A 20,611-nucleotide genomic window follows, 5' to 3' on the forward strand; every position below is an offset into this window, starting at 1 on the left:
TACTGAACTTTCTCCCCTTCATGCTGGACAGTCACAGCTCTCCCAGCTTCTGTCTGTCAGATGCTGCAAGCCTTTAACCATCTCTGTGGCCCTTCACTGAGCTTGCTCCAGAACATCAATGTCAATCTTTCCCTGGCATGCCCAGGAATGGCCACAGCACTCCAAATGTGGTCTCAAGTAGTTATGGTACAAGTGACAGACTGCTTCCCTTTGTTGGGCAATGTTCTTCCTCATGCAGCCCAGGAGGCTATTGGCTGCACTGGCCACATTCACCATCTGTCTAAGGTGGCTGAGGTGAGGTTGACTACTGGCCTGTAGTTCTGTATATACACCCTTCTTGAAGACTGGGTGGGCATTCACTTTATTCTAGCTCTCAGGAACCTCCCCTTACCACCAGACCTCTCAAAGATAATTGAGAGTACCCTTGCAATGACGTTTTCCACTTCCTCAGCATTCTCAGGTGCACCCTACCAAATCCCACAGACTCACATATGTCATTACTAGCCCCAAACTTCACATCCCTGACCAGCTCTCCCTGGTTTGTGCATATCAGGTCCACCTGAGTTTCCCTAAAGAACCTGCATCCATTCGTTGCAGTACTCCAGTGATGTAAGCTATCTCACTATATCTCTGTAATCTCAGTGACATGATAACCCTGGAACTGATGCAGGCCTTGAATTCCTTCCACATTAAGACAAGAATTGTTTTAAAATTTATTACAAATAGCATCTTTAAAATAATCTAGTTAATACTGTTGTCCAAAAGAATAATTACATATACAAAAGAACTTAAACAACGAGAGAGGAAAGGAAGAAACAATTTTGTGTATTTTATTGGTATTGAGGTACAGTCCCATTACAATCTATCTTTCCCTTTTTTTTTTTTTTTAATTAAAATGCAATATAGAAAAAACATAAAAAGCCCAATTGGTCAACTAGCAGTAAACACAAAACTTGCTCACAAAAATGGGGGAAAAAAGGGCACAAAGCAATTTGCTTTGGACCTATAACTACACAGAACTTCACATTTATGGCCCAGTTTGCTCAAGATTGTAAGAACATTTATTCTGGACTATAACTTCTTTCTGCACAGGGATCCAACACAAGGGTTACTTTTGTGCTTAGAAATCACCATTGGTAAAGATGCATGTGGCTGACAGGATACAGGTCTCTTACTCTTCTTCATGGTAAGAACACTGTCTTCCTTTGGGGGAGGCACATGTACTGGTTTCCAAGGAATGGGATTACAATATGCTGGAGCTGGATACAAATTTCTATCACTTCCTAAAACATTTAGAAAATAAACAGAACTAAGAAGGAATATTTACACTACAAGTTTTCCAATGCAAGCAGTTGTAATAATTATCTGGACTAAACACAACACAACGTCTTCAGAGAAAGACAGCACAGGCACATCACAAAATTTAAGCGACCCAAAAAATAATAAATATTCCACCTTTTTGTTTTTTAAACTGTAACTGGCATATTCTTCACCTCTACTTAAAATAATAAACAGGTTGAATGCTCAGCCCTTTGTGCTCTTAAGAACTGTAAATGTCTACAAATTGGCTACTTTGTTTTACCCAACCACATGATGGATACACTTCAAAGTTTGTAATACATTATACTGCATCACACGTGTGAGTAGGCAAATATTTTTTCAAAAATCATTTAAAGAAACGATTGCAGCTGTCAGAATGTAATGCAGGTCCAACCAAAACATCAAGGCAACATACAGCACTATTTACAAATAAAGGTAAGCAGAAGAGTAAAGGTTGTTCACCTGCTTTATACATGTTTCTTAAACATTCAGAGACTAGAATTTTGGTCTCAAAACTACTCCTGTTGCAAAGTCAAACAGAAGCAATTATTTTGGTTGCACAGAAATATAACATGTTTTCAAACAAAAAAAGGACTAGGACTACAGAAGCCAAGGAGGTGTGATGCAGGTGAAAAGTGAAATAGAAAGGAAATTTTAGCTCAGAATACAGCTTGATGCCCCTGTCTCCTTTTAAAGACAGGACTTCTGTCAGCTTCTAATTGTTCCTGTGTATAAAAACCCCACCTCTTTTCTAAGGGGGATTCAGGTGTGCTAAGGTGACACACGCCTTCTGTAACAACAAAAACTAACTTTACAAGCATGCTGACATAAATAATTTGCTTCACTGGACTGAGTGATTTACTGTAGTGATTCCTATGCCTGGTGCTAAAAAAAAATCAGATGAAATCATAATTTGGTATGCCACGTAATTACCTCAAATAATGTAATTTTCCTCCCGAATACAAAAAAGGCTAAGAAAAATACACAAAAGGTCTCAATCTGTTTCCCTGACTTATACCATAGTATAAGCAATCATTCCCATGTGTCAAAATTAGATACTAGATGGATGTCTTAAACAGCCTTCATTTCACATTCAATTATTAAAAGGAAGTAACCTCAAACCGAAGTCACTACATATCTGTGTAATGTATGTACAAACCTGTAGACTTCCCATGTGGGAAACCATAACCATTTAAAGCAGGTTGTGGTTTATTTCTAGCATTTCGCAGCCATTCCTTAAAGATTTTCTCTGATCTTGTTCTCTTCTCCTGTAGCTCAGCCTCCTGTTCTTTTTCTTTTTCCTAAAAATAAAAGAAAATTAAGGTACTCCTAGACAAAGCTCTGTACCACATACAGAAAATAGTAAATAATTTTTTGCAGATTTCCAGACTGCTGAATACATTCCAAATATTTCTTCAAATACAAGCACCATTTCCTAACAATGGAAAAGATGCCTTTTTTTGGTTTAAGTTTGGAAAAAAAAAACAAAAAACAACAAACCCCCAACCTCCATGTTTCTCCAGTTTTCCTAAGAAAAGATCAAAGGCTATTAACAAAAATAGGTTAATATGCATCTTAGTTTGCTGACCATACCACAGTGTCTTTAATGAACTAACATTTCAACTCTTGAAAGAGTTTTCTTCATGTACAACACTGCCATTTGATGTCAATATATGCAATTTAAGATTTAAATGTATCAATTATTAACCTGTAATAAGGTACTGATTAAGTAACTCCATCCAAATAAACAATTAGTTTATTATTACCTTCTCTTTTTTCTTCTTTTCTGCCTCTTCAGCTCTCTTCTTCTTTAACCACTCTTTATATTTTATGTCAGCCTTTTCTTGTAACTGTATTTTTTCTAGTTCCCTTGTAGCCTTTTCCACCATTTCTTTGCTCAACTTTCGTTTCCTTTCTCTTCTTTCCTACGTGAAACATACCAAAGAAACAGAACAGGAATTTTTAGTATACTTTAATGAGTGATTCTTCTGAGAAATACAGTTAATTTTATTACACAAAGAGAATTACCATAAACCTGAAAAAGTATGTGATACTGTAAGCTCTCTGAAGTCAGAACCTATTCATTGCTAGATTCCAGGTATGATAGACAAATAAACTTGTCAAAAAAGATGATAAAAAATTCACTTTCAGGTCTCCTCAAGTTTACTACTCTGTTTTATTTATTCAGATCTTTTAAACACTTCAGATACTTCAGACACTGGGAATGAAATACATGTTGCAAACCTCAACAATGGTGTGTTAGCTTTTCTTGTCAGTGAATCTAGAGCAAACTACAGCTCCAAAGGGAAGTCGGGTAAACTGTCTCCTTCTAAGAGTCATAAAGACATGCAGATTGTTCAGCACACTTAAACATAAATTTATAGGGGAAAAAACAAAAGCTCACATAAAAATCCAGTTCATGTTTTGTGGCATTCTCTGAAGTTTTTTTACACTCTTTAGTTTATTCACATAAGAACTATTTCAATAAATCTATCTGCATATTTGCCCTGTTCAAACTATGAAAGGGAAAATGAGAAAGCCTATTCTAGGGTAGGCAAAATGGTAACCTGAGTGTGAACTGAAATTGCTGCCTGTATGATTAGGATGACAGAATACACCAGAGCTGTCGTTCACTTCTACATCTTTTCAGTGTGTGTGTATCAAACAACAATGTTCTGAGGATCTTTATCTAAGCAAACAATCATGTACCAACTGTCCATTTCTTGATCTGGAGAAGAGAGGTATTTTCAATTGAAGAGTAACAATAGCTCTCATTTCTGTTCCCTGTAACCTTTATGAAGTGTCTGGAATCTGCTGATGTGATACTATTTCTGCTTAACTCAGCTCTGAAGCAACTGTATACACATGCAGAAGCAAAAATCTACCAGACAAGCTGTGCACATGACCTGGAGGAAAGGAAAAAGATTTAAGACCAATTTCCTCTTAACAGAAAAGAGCTGTTGAAGAAGAAGAAAAAAAAAAAGTTCTTTTTTTTTAAGAAATCTTCTACTTATACACTTCCCTGCACAGTTCTCTTGAACAAAGGAGATACGTAATTCAGCAAGAACTTATACTGACTCAGAATTATTACAGTTGGCAGTACAGGTATCAAATGCCTAGAACTACAGATGCAAAGTATAATAAATAAATGAAATATAGGAAAAAAAAACACATTCTCAAGAAAAAGAGAAACATATTCCTATTCCCATTTTACCACTATATATTACCATTTTCCCCATTAAAAGAACAAGAAGACAGAAAACTAGAGCTCTCCCTGAGTGTCCCTCCCCCATCTTCTTCCCAGGTTTACTGCACTTATGGAAAATCCAATTATGCATAATGAAGCAGAAACCACAATACTGCAGCTGGGGACCACCACAATTCCTTCAGTCTGGTCTAAACAGGAAGCCTGCTGGTTCAGTGCTTGTCTCCCTATACTAAAACTACCAACAATCCAACAAAGTAGCACATAGAGAATAAAAACTTCAGCTTATACTGCTCTGCAACACACTTACCTCATTTCTGCCAGGAAAGAAGCCAGTTTACAGAACTGCTTGAGTTAGTGTGTCCTGTTCTGCTTGCCAACATCAGAAGCATTACTACAATTTTAACATCAGCAGCTAAACAACACACTGTGGAAATTTCCCCCCATGGCACCCCACCCATCTGCTTTTACAAGCTATGCTTTATTAGCTCTGTCTACCATAATCTCCAAGGTGGATGTTTCTTCACCTAAAATTATAAGGATACTTTCAGTAGTACTGCTCTGCTATACTCTTGTCAAATATTCTTATTTGACAACTGTACCCAGTGCACACAATTTCACAAAACAATTGCAACTAGAGTTTTATCTCTATTTTCTCCTCGATTTTTTGTTGTTTAGTGTGGTTTTTTCAATTTCACTTCTAATACATTCTAGCAAACAACAGCATAATCTGTTTTGCAGTGCAGGTAAAATGGGCAAGCATGAATACACTCCAATTTCAGTGCATATTCCGGAATGTAAAACTACACATAATTATAAAACAATTGGTCTCAATAATATGACTTCAAAACAGTGAGGCCTGTACATGTGATAAAATTATTCACAAACAACACTAATGAAAAAATACATTGCATTCTGGGAACTACAAAAAGTTGAGATTCTGAAATACTTTTATGCTAATAAAGCATGGAAACTAGATCTTTCTTAACATGAAACAAACACTTCCATATTTTAAAATGTTGAAAAGGAAAAATAACGTATTTTTGGCAAGTTATTCAAATATTACCTTCCCAAAAGAGCCCAAACAACCAATTGTCTAAGCTTTCCCTCCATCTTCATCTAAAATTCATCCCAATCTCTTTTATTCAGAGCTGCTTCTCTGTCTCTTCATTACTAAGCACTTCCCAAATGTGTTAACAACTCCAGCTTTGAGACAATGATTGTCTGGGGTACACAAAAAGCATTCATGTAGCTGAGAGATATATGTGAAACCTGAGTTAAACTATGGGAGAAGGTGGCTTACAAATATTTCACAGATTTTGTTTTTTGCTGACTTTCCTCAGACGTACATGAAAGCAAGTTACAAAACTAAGGATCATCCAAAACTACAGTCTTTAGTTAAGGATCGTATTGTATAAAAGATATGAAAATAAATATTGGAGAAAACTGAGAAAAACTGGGCTACTTCCATACCTAGGGGAATGATTCCATAATGGAAAACAATTATAAGCAGAAAATAGACTAAAAATCTTTCTAAATACTATAAAAGAAAGGCAGGAAAGCTTCTTAAATTATGTATCTTAAATCACAATACATAGATGACTTCAGCTACTACTAGTGTTTGTGTTATCCCAGCTTTCACGTTCTGTTCAGCAATCTGTGCTCTCTTGTAAGGGCTGCTTCCGAAGCCCTCCCTACGCAGTTCCATGTGGGTTTCTCCCTAAATTAATCCACCCCGAAATAAACCACACCCCTTTCTCCTCCCCTTCACTCCCACTGGAACTGGCTCGGTAAACAACTCCGCTCACTCCTCCCCGAAGGTTATCCCATTGGGAGGCTGCTTGTACCCACCCACCGGTTTTGGCCTGAATATAAACTGCTGCAGAACTGCTCTCCTCTTCTGCTTCTGAATCTCTGCATTCAAAGACCTTCTGGAATATCAGGTGGAGAGCATCCACCGACTGTTTTACTTTTCTCCCTGATGCTGGTAAAGCTAATCCCACTGTAGAGCTGCAGATCTGAAGTTCAGCTCCTGGTGAATTTATCCTGGAGCTGTTCCACACACCTTGGCATGGCTGCTGGTGTTCTAAAAGAGCTAGTTGAAGACTCTAGTGATCACGTCAAACTCCTACCTAGGCTGATTCAAAGGTAAATTAGGTCCTATGTAAACAATACGTACACACTACCATGAAAGCCACAACTATTGCTAAGTTTTACTTCCAGTGAGACATCCTTAGGACAGGGAGACTCCCTGCAGAATTGCAGACTTTACACTGCCCAGAATTTTTCTGCAGACAAATCAGAAATGCTTCCGCTTTCTGTCACAATCAAAACAGATCTTCCTTCATAAAGTTAGTGCACAACACATTCCCAGCTGCTTTAGTAACCTGTTTTACGTCAAGCTTTTGTCAACCTGACCAGCCTTCCTAGCTTTACTCCCATCCTCATTTTACAGAAGTCTATCAGAAATGCTATGAGCGTGTGTATTAATGTACGTGTTCTTCACTCCTTCTTTTACTTTCCTTCCATGTATATTTGAGGGAAGAAATTATTTATGCTTGGTGTTGTTTAGATTGGGTTTCAAAAATTCTCTTTGATCTTATGTTCAAAACAGTCACAATCTATTCACTAAACCCCTAGTAAATTTACATACACTAAAATATGAATGCGGGTATTACATAAATCAAGGTATTGATTCTAAAACATCCAATTACTCATTGCAAGAAAGGCTTGCTCTCCTGCCACCCTACCCAAGCACATAATTAAAGAGAAAGGATACAAATCTACCCTGAAGGTTCACTGCTCTGTGCTGTCATTCTATCAAGTCTCAGAACCTAATGAAGTCTGGGTTAGGTCAGCAATTGGAAATGCCCCACCCAACAGAAATCCATCTGTCCCACAAAGCAGTGATGGTGACTCTGTTCACAGCATGTGTCTTACTCAGTACTAATTACTAACTTTTCAAGAAAAATCAGACCTACATGTATATGGTGAATGGGCAAAGGATTTTAAAATTTGAAGAAGCGCCACACTTCCTTCCTGACAGAAGGTAGAAATATTAAATAATTTTCCACACAGGAAAAGAATCCCTAAGTGCTTTTGAAACAGAAGCATTATATCCAACTGGAAGAAAACTAATAAAATATACATCTCTGTATTTTCACATCAATGACTAAATGAGAAGTTGGAATGCATAAAGTGCAGAGGTGCTTTATGTTCTGCATTTTCTATGTAGACTCACTGAGTAGAAATATTTCCAGAAACTAATGATATGATTGATACTTTTAAGGTACTTCTCAAAGCAATCCTTTCCATCTTATGGTCTGCAGAATGTCACAACAGTTTTCTTTACACTGTTTAAATGTTCTACTTCACAGCTGTTTGCTGACATGTTAGCTAGCATATTCTAACATCAGTTAATGCTGACTGATGGCAAAATACAGGAAAAGCTCACATTGCCAGCATCAGAACACACATCCAAGTGTACTTGTTTATCCTCATAATAATCATGGACATCAACCACTTTTAGCAGTTTTGGAAATCAGGGTCATTTCAGACAACTGTAATTGTATTTCCAATTTTGCCCTATAACACAACTCGGTGACCAAGCCTAGCCCACACAAATACTTCTTTAATCTCTCCAGAATTTCCATGTGAAAACAACAAGAGGCTAGAAAGGAGGTCAACAAATGTTGGAGCTGCAGATGTCTCTTGACAAGCTGGTTTGTATCAATTTACTGCTGAAGTTCACACAGTCACTGCAGACTCAACTGCAGTCTGGGAACTGGAGAATTACTGGACCTTTCTCCCAGACAGTGCTCATTTCTTGTGGGGACTCAATGTATGTGACAAGCATAAAGTTTTAGTGTACTTTGTTCCTGGAACACTCTCGGGATCTTCAGAAGAATGTGGACCCCATGAATACTGCTGAAATACATGAGCACTCATTCATCTGTCACACTGAATTCCTCTTCCAAAACTCTGTCTAAAACTCATTCTAACACTCACCATGAGAATTTAGTTCATTCTACTTACAGAAATCTAAAAGTAATTAAGATTCAGGTGCAACCTAAAATTACAACCATGGCATTGATCATGCATGACATCACAGAAAAAATTTATGTCCAGAGAGTAAAAGACCCACAATATTATATATATATCCTTAAGAAATTAAGCCAAGAAAAGACTCACAAAAAAAACCAGATATGTAAAGACAGACTTAGGTATGTAAACAGAAAATATTAATTCTTAAATGCAGTTGGTTCTCACAATTGGAAAGCGTTTCTACTAGAAGTTTCCCTCACAAACACACTTCTTGAAAGGGTTCAGTCTTAATGAAAGTGGACATCTTAGTATCTCTTTCAAGTCAAAACTGTCAGCAAAAACATTAGCAACCTGATCTCTGACTCAACAACACTTCAGCTATAAGAACATTAATCTGAGCCAGGGAAGATCTGGATTTCATTACATTTCTGCCTGAGGAGATTCCAGCTAACATCTCCCCAAGCTGCAGGCTGAGATGACAGGATTCTCACCTCTTCTGTGGTAGTGGTACTATTCCTCACAAAATCATTAACAGCTCATTGCATGAAAGAAAGAGAGCATGAGCAAGCATAGCTTTTGAACTTTAAAGTCATGCTCAAGCTGTTGAACAATCTGTGCTTTGTATTAACCGTGCTGAGACAAAATACACATTAAATAAAAAGTCTTTGGTGTAAGAGTTGGCATCTAGGTGTCTTTTCTGGGAGGAATTAGCACACCAAAAAGAGAAGTCTGCTCCAAGAGCATTGTCATTCATTGCTACACAATGTATTGGTTCTAGGCTTTCATGTACTTTTTACTGCTTTTTGCTTCTCATAAAGACTGTCAGCCAACAGCACAGTAAATGGTAAGAACAAAATTTTCAATGAAAAAGCATTCAAACAGAACTTTTCCATCCTGTATCTAGTTTCCATTAAAAATAATGGTTTTCAGTAACTAAAGGGGACTTCTTGAAAAGAAAAGAATAATATAAACCACTGAACATGCAAATTCTATTTGTTATGCCTGCTTGGTCATATCTATTTTTAAGGGAAAAAAAAGTGTCACCTTATTCTTCATTCAACAATGCAGAAAGCAGTAGAAATGCTAGAGTCAATTTTAGATTGGTATTAGAATAACTGGTTTTTCCAATGGAAAACTGTAACTTTACTACTTGTGCTCTTACAACTTTGCTAGGTATCACATTATTACAGCATAAAGAACTAAGTGCAAAGACGAAACACAAGGATGTTAACAAAATGAGTTTCAGAATTACAGTCATTTTGGAATGCAAGTATTCCTCTTTGAGTATTTCTGTTACTGTTGCAAACATATGCATAAAACATGTAATGGGTTTTGGTTTGGATGGAGTTAATTTTCTTCATAGCAGCTCCTGTTGTGCTACGTTTGGATTTGTGAACAAAATAAGTTTGCTGATAACACAAGTTATCACAAAGCAGTGCTTACAAAGCTTCAAGATCATTTCTGTTTCTCATCCCCTCCCAGCAGTGTTTAGTGTGGGGGTGCACAAAGACTTGGGAGGGGGCACAGCCAGAGCAAATGAGGTCTCAGCTGCCTCCTGGGGCTAACCCCCAACAATATATAATAAAATATTTATATGTACACACTTGTATACATATAAATTGAATACTCTAGATATTGTTAAGTTCATGTTCTACTGACATTGTAAAAATGAAGCAGCTTTGCAGAGTCAGTAAAGGTGGATTAAGTATGATTTGAAGATACCACATTAGATTGTGGAAGATAGTGTGCACTGCAACAGAGCTGATTTTTTAATATGTGATCAAAAAGCTGCTGTCATCAGGCCTGACCTTTAATCCTAATATTTTATTCAGCAATAATTCCTAAAATATTCTGACTGTGATGACAATGTTTAAGAATTAAGCAGTAGGGCAGTTTACAATTTATTTAGGCTCTTCACAATTTATGCATTCACAATGCATTTCTCAAAAGCTTTTCATACTTTGATTTGAAACCAGTACTTTGATTTTAATTAGTAATTCCACAATTACAGGTACCTTATTGAAGTGTTCAATCCCACGATGATAGGAATGAAAGAGACTTCATTACAGGATCGAAGTTCACATAAAACAGGAACTGAACACCAAACTTACTTGGTCAGCATTTATAACCATAGCCACTTCATTTTTATCAATAAATCTAACAGTAACTCAGAAATAAAAGTTTTAGTTACATAAAAAATCATGTTATGTTCATTTTTTTCTGCAGTCAGAAGCATGCTTAGAGGTATTTTAGGGTTAAAATATTTCAATTGATACTTGCTAAAAGTCAACAGACAATTTACTGCTTGCCAACGAATAGCTCAACTTTAAGAGGGAGAGAAAGTAAGACTATTTTTGTCCAGGAGAGACCCAGTATCTTACTGAAGATTGCAAAGGCATTATTAGATCCAAGACAGTGCCTAAAAAATGATTTTATTAAGTTTTTAATTCCTAGTGAGCTGAAAAATTTGCCATTAACAAATATTTGTATAAACATATTTCATGGCTTACACAATGTTCTTTGTTGGCTCATATTTCAAAATATTACTTCTAGTTCATTTACAACCTTTAAGAACCACAAAAGCGATTTACATAGAAGAATACTAAATAGCTAGGACTCCTTTACTTTCAAAAATAATTTATGTAAAATGATTCAAAGCATAAGAAAACTCTAAGAGCATGTAATTTTTAATCTATGCTAAATGATATCAAAAACAAATAGTGAACAAAAACAGTATTCAAGCTTTGCTTCCTAACCTCACCGTAAGGACTATATTTAACTATATTTAAGTCAGAGAGAGCATCACAACTAAAACTGCCATGCAAGAATACTGGCTTGACATACAGGAAACCGGAATTCTTTAATGCATACACAAACATTTTATTTTTGAAATAAATGTCTCTCACATTCACAGTATAAAGACCCTTCCAGCAGTGTCTTCTGGTGCTGGACGCTCAAAATGAAGGAAGAAGTTTCATGTATGCTTAAGTGTTCATTACATTGTCTATCAGTACAGCACTGAGAAATAGAAAAGCACTTGTGGAGATTACAGAGGAAAGATCCCTGAAAGTACTGCTTCTTGCCAAATAAAGCATTTTCTGCACTCTACACACAGGGCTCAGAATCAGTAACTGAGTTTGAAAAAGGTGAGTGCTTAAGGCAAATTTCAGTAAAAAAACCTGCAAGTTTTGCCTCAAGAAGCATCTTTTGATACTTCTATGAGGAAATAAAGTGTTTTCCAAACAGGAGATATATACACGTTCCCCATGAAAATTATATCAACTGTAAGTGCTCATGACTCTTACCTTAAATGCAGGTGAAATCTTGGTGCAACTTTAAACACCTCAGTCACTAAATTGACATATTTATCCTTTAGTCTGTGTCCAGATCCACAAATAATCTTGTGGAAACTTGAAGTGAGACAGTCTACACAGCACAAATGTTAATATCCTGTGGACAGCTAAGTTTTTAAATTCAGTTTATCCTTGATTTGAGTGGGGTTTATAGGAAAGACCAGCAAATCAATCATCTGATTTATATGAAAATCAGCTTACTTTTCTAAACACTTGGGACATGCTCTAAGGATAACCCTATGCTTCCAAAACATAATGTGGTTAAATCCAGACACAAGCATGTTTTTTCTCCTGTCCTCTGAACTGGTGTGACTACCATAAAAAAGACCTCCTAATCCCACTGATAACAGAATATAAATTACTAATCAGTAAATCCACAAAATTCCAAGGAAATTCCAAATAAGTAGAAATTTAGGGAAGTTGAAGGAGGTGGGAGGGGTAGCGAGGAGGAAACAAAAAGAAAAATTCTGGTTTTGAACTGGAACCATTTTAAAAGGCAGACCAACTCCTTCAAGCCAATGAATAGTTAAACACACTCAGAATTAATTTTCATTTCATTTTGGAAGAGGAAAATGAAACTGTATGTGCTGAGTAATAAATCTACTTTTTCCTGTGTAATTTAGGAATATAAATAATAATAAATTAATAGAGCAGGATCAGTTCTGCAGTGGGTTTCTGCCAATTATCCAACGAGCATTAAGACTAAGATTAATTAGGTTCAGTCCAAATATATGTTATTCTTGTGGTTCTAGGCTGAATCTCAAGGAGATCTAAAATTGTGAAAACAAATGTATGAGGTCTGCCCATCCATCTCAGCTAGTGCTATTGTGATGATTTTAGTTAATTTTCATCTGATTTTATTCATAAACAGAAGTGTAGAACAGTAAACAGCTGGACTTGCTACAGATCATAAGGTGATGAACACATATTCCCATGAACTCCCAGGGGCTGAACATATAATCAGCAGAAGGTAACTGCACAAGATGCACACCCATTGTCAGTTATCTGACTACTCAGAAAACAAATCCCTTTGTACCTTGCAGGAAAAAAAAGAAAAAAATCAGTCTTGAAAAAATGTGTAGCTGTGTTGGCATGTTTTTATAATTTTCAAATAAAGCAGCCATTTACTCAGAAAACTGAAAACATGGATGTCTAAACATACTCAGCAAATTTTACATAGGTTTACTCAAGCATGGCATGTACTAGAATATTTCCAGCCAAAGCAACATTTACCTCTTCTCTTTTTTTTTGGACCCATTCCTTGTGTTTCTCTTCAGCTATCCTTTTTCTTCTTTCATATTCTTGATTTTCCTTCATTTTCTCAAGCTGTTTATTCATTTCCTAATTACAGAAAAAGTATACATTTCAAATCTGTGGTGACCATTTACAGCAATACTGGCAACACTGCTGCATATAAAACAATGCAAGCATTACATTTTGGTATTTTTCCGTCATTGTATTTTGGAGAAGAATGGCATTCAACACAGAAATACTATGAAATACAATCAATGAAAATGTATAATTTTTAGGATATTAACTGGAAATACATATTTTAATTAGGCTTTGGAAGCAATTAAACATATCAAATCACTCCTCAGTTTATTGAAATGCATTTTTAGTCAGCAGACTCTTATTAATTTTCAGCAGTACTTTCCTGTAATATTTAAAATTTACACTGTGTACAGCTCTGCACTGTGGAAGGTATCAAAAACTAAGTGAAATACTATTCACTGGTGATTTGTAGTACCAGAACTACTAGAGCTCTAGGGCTTAACCCGAGGCTTATTAAAAGCCAAAACTGTTGTAGATTCTAGCAGATTTTGAAACGAGTGTTTAATCTTGAGGATGAGAGAAGAAAATTCTAAGGATATTTATATGACATACAGTATATATGCAATCATTTGTATCTCTTCAGTGAAGTTAATAAAGAAAAAACATAACTAAGGAGACAATTTGAGATGTCTAGCTTCTCCAACAGTAGCATTAACACAAAATTCTAATTTTCAATGAAAACTCATACCTTCAAACACAGACAGATGGAATTATTTCCATGAAACTGATTTTATGGTCCCTACACTGCAATCAGTTTCACAGAGAACCCCCTTTTCTTAGGACACTGAATTTCAGTTTAGTTAGACAGCAATAGAAAGCTTACAGAAAGCTCAAACACCCACAATACAGACATAGCTTGAAAATGCAGTTGTTGCTGTACTGAGGCAAAGTTACAGCAAATAACATCTCTTGAGTTCCAAGACACCTGTACTGAAGGGATCTTGGTTTCTGTAAAAGCTGATGGCACTGTAAGCACCTTAGAAGACCCAACCTAATTCCACTCTAAATGTTTATCCACATTTCTGACATTCAGGGCAGACTCAGTGCTCAAGTCAGCAAAAGATCTGGGACTACAGAGTTGTTTCTCAGGATATCAGTTTAGAACACTTTATAAAATGTAAACATAGCAATATTTTTTTAATACAAATATCACATATTTCATTCTCTTCTGGCATCCTAAAAAAAAAGTTAATTGTATTTCCCCCCAAATACAAGCTTTTCACACTGTCTTGCTGCAGTTTAAGTTCTAATGTTTTCAAAATCTCACATACTAAGATGTGACTATTTTCTACACAGCTTTAAGTAATGCTTGTTCTATGACTGTTCTTACTACTTAGCTGAGAGATATCTGCTTACATTTCCATTACCAATCCAGAATATAAATGGGAAGTCATGGAGGGAGATTAACGGATCAAAGCATATTCCTCAAATTTAACAAACTACTTTGGAGCACAGCTGACCTGTAAAATTCTGTTCCTGAACCTTCCAGTGGTAAGTGTTTTATAAACAACATGAGATAGCCCACATAAAACAGCTGTATGCTATATTCACTTTACAGATAATCATAGAAAGGCTAGGAAAACATTCAATGTCAAATAGTTAATCAGTAACTAAAGCAAGAAATTATCTAATTTTGATGTGACTCGTCTAATCACTAATACTTCCCATTTTATTATCAACAAGAGTATAATTTAAAAATTGTAAGTGCAACTGTAGTTGAACTGCAATCAAGAAAACACAGAGTCCTCTCACTTAATTGTATACCAGCCCTGGTTCTCAAGAATTGTTCATATGCAAGGGGGCAAAAGACAGAATGAGGGACAAAAATTCTGTACCAGGGATCCCTATCCTAGGAAAGGACACCAAATAGTTGTAAAATTATGTGCTAGGTGGATAACAACACTGTGCCTCAAAACCAACCAAGCAGCTTGGCATACTTACAATCAGCACACACCCCATTTTCTTCTACAACCTACATGCAGGCATATATAACCAAAATGAAAATCAAGGTAGTAATTATCTAAATGTTTTAATCTTCTAACATTGAACCATTACCTGACAGCTGGATAAACAAAATATTATACAGCACCAGTTCAATGAAGCATAACATGTAGCAAAAGAAAATGCACGGAACATGAATCATGGCAGCACTGACAAACACAAACACTAAGGAGGCCTAAGACACTAAAAAACCCCGCAACTACTCATGTTTCTACAACCAAGGAAAAGAAAATGCTAAATTTGCTATCTTCTATTAGACCTAGAATCAAAATAACTGGATGTAATCACCTCTGCAGCTCTAGCTTGTAAGCGGGCACGCAACTCCTTCTCTTTGCTAATGTACCATTCTTCCCATGGTGAAAGGTCATCTTTCAAAAGTGACACTTTTCTTCCCCCTGCTATTTCAGAGCATTCAGACCTCCTGAATTAAAAAAAACCAAGAAACATAAGAGAATATTATCTATACTGTATTTGACTGAAAAGTTAAACAGTGTTACCGTCTTGAAAAAGTGCTTTTCTTACATGGCATAATGTGACAACAATGACATATTTTTTCTACTTGCTCAGTAGTCTCCCTAATGGATAAATGGCATTTATAACGCACCTCTGACAATCCCCCTTACAGTCTACATTTTACTTAATAAATTCTAGCCTGTTAGTGATTCTAAACCGTGGAACAGATTAAAACACTACCTTTTAGGAACTAAACAAAAAGAATGCTCCTAACATCAAAGCGTCACTTTCCATGGAAGCCAAGGAAAAACAGATTTAGTATTAACATCCTGTTCTTCCTCACAAGAAACTCCATGTATCAAGTGGTCTTTAGCAAAAGCAAAGCAAAAGCAAGAATATTATTTGTTCAAATCTTACACAAGTGGATTCATGGCATCAAGCAACCTCAGCATTACAATCCTTTCATTAGGAACCCATCCATTCAATCCAGTAAGTTTTCCACCTTAACACTATCACAGGAAATGTGCTTAAGAAATACAGCTAGCTTACAATACTTGATGGTATTATACAAGATTCTATTAGACATTTAATAGGATGTCTTACATCACTCATAGCTTCTTTACTCATGAATAATGCAGCAATCCTAGCCCCAGGTCAGAAATACCTTTTAAAATATTCTGTACACGTACTATTTCATAAGTAACACAGTATATCAGGGTCCAAGTCAGCAAAATGTGAAAACATGCCAAAGGATTTCTTTAAAAAATTTCTTCTGCCATAGAATTTTTTCTTGAGAACAAAGCAATGAAACTAGACTTCACTTTACTATTTCACATGGATGTACAGGCTCTGGAAATACCTACCTACATAGATACTTCACTACAGTGAAGAATTCTGTTTGCTGAATCTGAGCTACAGAAGAAGCATCCAACAAGCATATTATGCTAATGCTCCAGAAATCAGTTTTTAAAATGTAAGATATCTGGATTTTATCAGTATTAAAGTACAACACATTAACAGGACACAGCAGTACTCCAATACTCAATTTTCTGCACATTTTCTGTCATCTTTGGAATACATTTCTGTGTTAGAAAGCATTTGGAGACAATGTCAGTCCTACAGAGTTTTGTCCTACTTTTCCCTGTTGTTTTACTCATATGTGTTTGTGCTAACAGGACTGTTTGCTGGTCAAGTCAGGGTAACTGATTTACACAGAAACCTACCTGGAACAGGTTTATATCCCCAGACAAACCCACTTTTACACTGTGAAATGCAGAATAACAGAACTGACTGGGACATCCTGACACACAGAGAACACAGGGACAGCAGCAGCACAGTCCAACACATTCTGCTGCACTCTAGGGCTTTAATGCTACAGCATTAATAAAGACCAAAAATTTTAACAGACCGATGATGCCACTTAAGAATGCCTAATAACACATTCTGTAAGAAAATTTATTTCTTACAAAGTTTTCTGAAAGTTTGTTAAAGGATAAAAGTATTATACATTTACATTCAGAAAAAAAACCCCTTAACTTTGTACAGCTTTGACATTTTGGGAGGGATACTTCCTCAATACATTCTTTTGCTTTGTGTGATTTGTGTTATGGCAAACATGACTGGCAAATTAAACCGACCTTAGAAAAAGTACTAGGAGAATTAATAAATTAAGAAAAATAATATTTATTATGTCTTTTCTTCTGTCAGTACTCATGAAATGCAAACTGTCAACTTCTCAAAAAAGTTATTCAGAGTAATAGATTAAAAACTTACTCTAGAGAAATAAGAAATAACAGTAAATGAAGCTTAAACAGAGGAAAAGACAAGCTCAGTATTAAGACCTGTTGGGAGAAACACTTCAGTACTCTATCTAAAGTTCTCCAACTGCACCAGAACCCAGTCTTTTTTGATATGCATTGCAGCCACCAGTCATGCCCTCCCTGGCACTGGATCCACAAAGTATGAAAATGCCTATCACCATTAACAAAGCCTTGTTTTCACTTTTTCTCTTTTGCAAATGTTGCATTTCCCACTTTGAGGATCTGCCTCCGGCTAATTTTTGTGTAGTTTTAAGAGGGCAACAACACCACCAAAAGGATTCAGAGCGCATGCATACACGGGAGGCTACATAAAAAGTGTTTTGTTTTTTTACTATGCTTCTGAGACCTTGGCAGTTATACACAGAAACTGCTACATGAACACTTGGTAGGCACTCAGTAGTACAACACAGCAGCAGTGTTACTCAGAAGCAGTGTCTGCATCAGCAAAGCACGTATTCTGCCCACGGTTTAATAAGACTGCCAACTCAGCCCTAGACGAGGTTGTCTTTAGCTGCATCTTATTGCTGCCAGAAAACACTGCAGCAACAGGCCCAAGAGTTGGGAGCTGTTTCCAACAGCCTCTGAAGCTGCAGAAACATGTTGTAGCTTGAACAAACTGCAACAGAACTTCAAGGTGCATGAACAAAATTCCTTATTAGTAAGTAGTATACAGAGAGGTAACAGGAAAACTGAAAGAAAAGGGACCATGAACTGGCTGATCTCTTCAGTCTGAAGCTTATGACTACATTTGAACGCTCTTTCATTGGACTTTTAGCACCTTTTTCATGAAATGCTTTTAAGTAATGTTCAGCGTGGCAGATATTCTTCACTGGTCTCCATGGAAATATAAGAATCCTGCTGGAAACCTGCACCCCCGTGAAGAACTGCTGCCCTTCCTTTACTGCACTGGCACTTTCAGCTCAGTTCAGCCTTGCTAGTTACATTCACCCCCAGTCAATGCACAGGTCTGCGAAGTTTCCACCATGAAGTTGTATTCCAGAACAGGATAGGCTCTCTCTGCTCTTCCCCCTTCTGCTTTAAAGAGAAGAATACGAATTGTTCATTCTCCTGTCAAGAATGCATATTATGCTTGCATATAATTAAAATGGAATAAGACTAAGCCACCGGAACAGGAGCTGTTCAACGCGCACATACAAAACCTGGCCCTGATCCAGCTATATAAACCATGCAAAACAACCCTTTAGTCTGCAAGCACTTTTAAATTAAGGCAGGGAAGACTGTAGCTTTTTATCAGGCTGAGGTCAACTGCTAATAGACAATTTATAAGCCCATAGAAATACTCAGGTGTCCATGAGAAGACTTTCCAAAGCATGAAAAAAAAAAAAAAAACAAAAACAAAAAAAACAAACCACAAGAACAAAGTGCTTGAAGCGTATAACTATGCAAACAAGCCCGTATTTATGTAAAGCAATCTTCTGTCCCCAAGCTCTGCAGCGGAGGGAAGCGAGTGCAGGGGCCCGGCTGACCCACGAAGGGCAGCCCCGAGCCCGGTGCCGCCGCAGGGTTACCTATGGCATGGCGGGCTCCGAGAGGCCGCCGCCCGCTGCCCTTCCTCACAGCCCGGGCAGCCGGAGCGGGACGCGAGGGAGAGCGGCGAGCCTTCGCAGGGGCTGAGGGGCCGCTCGCCCTCAGCGGGCGGCGGGCTGAGGAGGTTGGGCTCGTCGCTCCCGCTCATGATGCCGGGCACCGGCGGGAGGCGACGGCGATTACCGGCAGGGCAGGGCAGGGCAGGGCCGGGCCGGGCCGGGCAGGGCCAACCGGGTGTCCCGCGGCCGCCCACAGGGCCCCGCCCCGCCGCGCTTCCGCCCCGGCCCCCGCCAGCGGGGAGCGCCCGGGCCTACTGCGTCCGGGGAGGGCAGTGCCTGCTGGGGAGAGACGCCGGGAAAAGACACCGGGAAAAGAGCGGGCAGGAATCGGCGGCCCCTGGCGCGCTGTTGAGCAGCGAGTCGAGTCCTCCCAGCACATGAGGGAAACACCCCAGCCCAGGAGAGGCGCAGGCCCGGGACTGCCTGCCCGGCCCCCCGCAGCTCCAGGGCCGTCACTGACGCGCCTGTGCTCAGCTATAGGAACTCTTCGCTGTCTCGTTTGTTCTTGCTTCCTCAACGGTTTTGCACACGTACCGATCCAGCAAACGGGAACCAGTAACCCCATCTGCAGGTGACAATCCCAACACATCACAAAAAGGCATCATAACATTTTCAAACGGCCAAGTCGTAATCTGTATTTGAGTTAAATTGCAAAATGCCATTTCAGTCCTCACGATTACTGTCTTGTTTCTGACTCAAAGTTCTAAAGACTTGGTTTTCATACACCTCTGCTAGGAAAAGGGTGTCCTTTGTCTATCAGTTAATTCTCCACTGAGTCTACAGCTACCTGTAATAAATAGATCATATATCTATATATCCCTATCCTTGCTTGCCCCTGTGTTCTTTGCCAGCTTTCTGTTTGGTTTTCACACCCCAGGAACACAGTCCCCCTTCAGTGCTTATGACGGGCCACCCTGACCCCACCCTCTTGTAGCCAAATCTTAAGCAGGATCAGGAACAAACATTTGCATTTCCATAGCTTTTCATTACCTTCACATTTCCTCAACCAAGGGGATAACTGCTGATCAGCAGTTGGTAAATTTTTACAAAATTTTGAGTAATTTTGCTGTGGCTGACTGACTAAGCAGAAGCGTTACTGGTATTAACGTGAGATACAGAAGTTTGAAAATAATTGTAAATTTGCCTGCTGTATTAATTGTTCTTGTGAAGATTCTTCAGATGAGTTTAACAAGAAATGTATCTTTAATTGGATAGGCAAACTGAAAAGTAATAAACAGTATTTAAAATACTTTGTCTTAACCAGGAAAGCAAATTGTGACATCTGAGGCAATTCATTTGCCATAAAAACTGAGTTTCAGTGGCTGAATGATACAAAAAGGTCATCAGATCTATACAGCCATTATGTACACCTAGACACCACCACAAATGAGTGTTATGAGGCAGGAGACATCTCAATGCCATCATTAACAGTCCTAAATGATGCCTAAAACGATCATATTTTAAAATTTTAAGATG

General features: G+C 37.8%; 1 protein-coding gene across 1 annotated transcript; it reads right to left on the reverse strand.

Moving 5' to 3' along the window:
• Positions 1–809: 809 nt before the first annotated feature.
• Positions 810–19,361, reverse strand: CCDC34 (coiled-coil domain containing 34). The gene is made up of 6 exons (XM_062494413.1): positions 19,058–19,361; positions 15,544–15,676; positions 13,156–13,263; positions 3,087–3,245; positions 2,480–2,621; positions 810–1,283 (listed from the first exon to the last, which is right to left on the reverse strand). Exons 1-6 carry the CDS (start codon positions 19,222–19,224, stop codon positions 1,072–1,074), a joined length of 921 nt encoding a protein of 306 aa, XP_062350397.1. The 5' UTR covers positions 19,225–19,361; the 3' UTR covers positions 810–1,071.
• Positions 19,362–20,611: the final 1,250 nt, after the last annotated feature.

Source organism: Cinclus cinclus, chromosome 6, assembly GCF_963662255.1.
Source record: "Cinclus cinclus chromosome 6, bCinCin1.1, whole genome shotgun sequence".
NCBI classification, from domain to species: domain Eukaryota; kingdom Metazoa; phylum Chordata; class Aves; order Passeriformes; family Cinclidae; genus Cinclus; species Cinclus cinclus.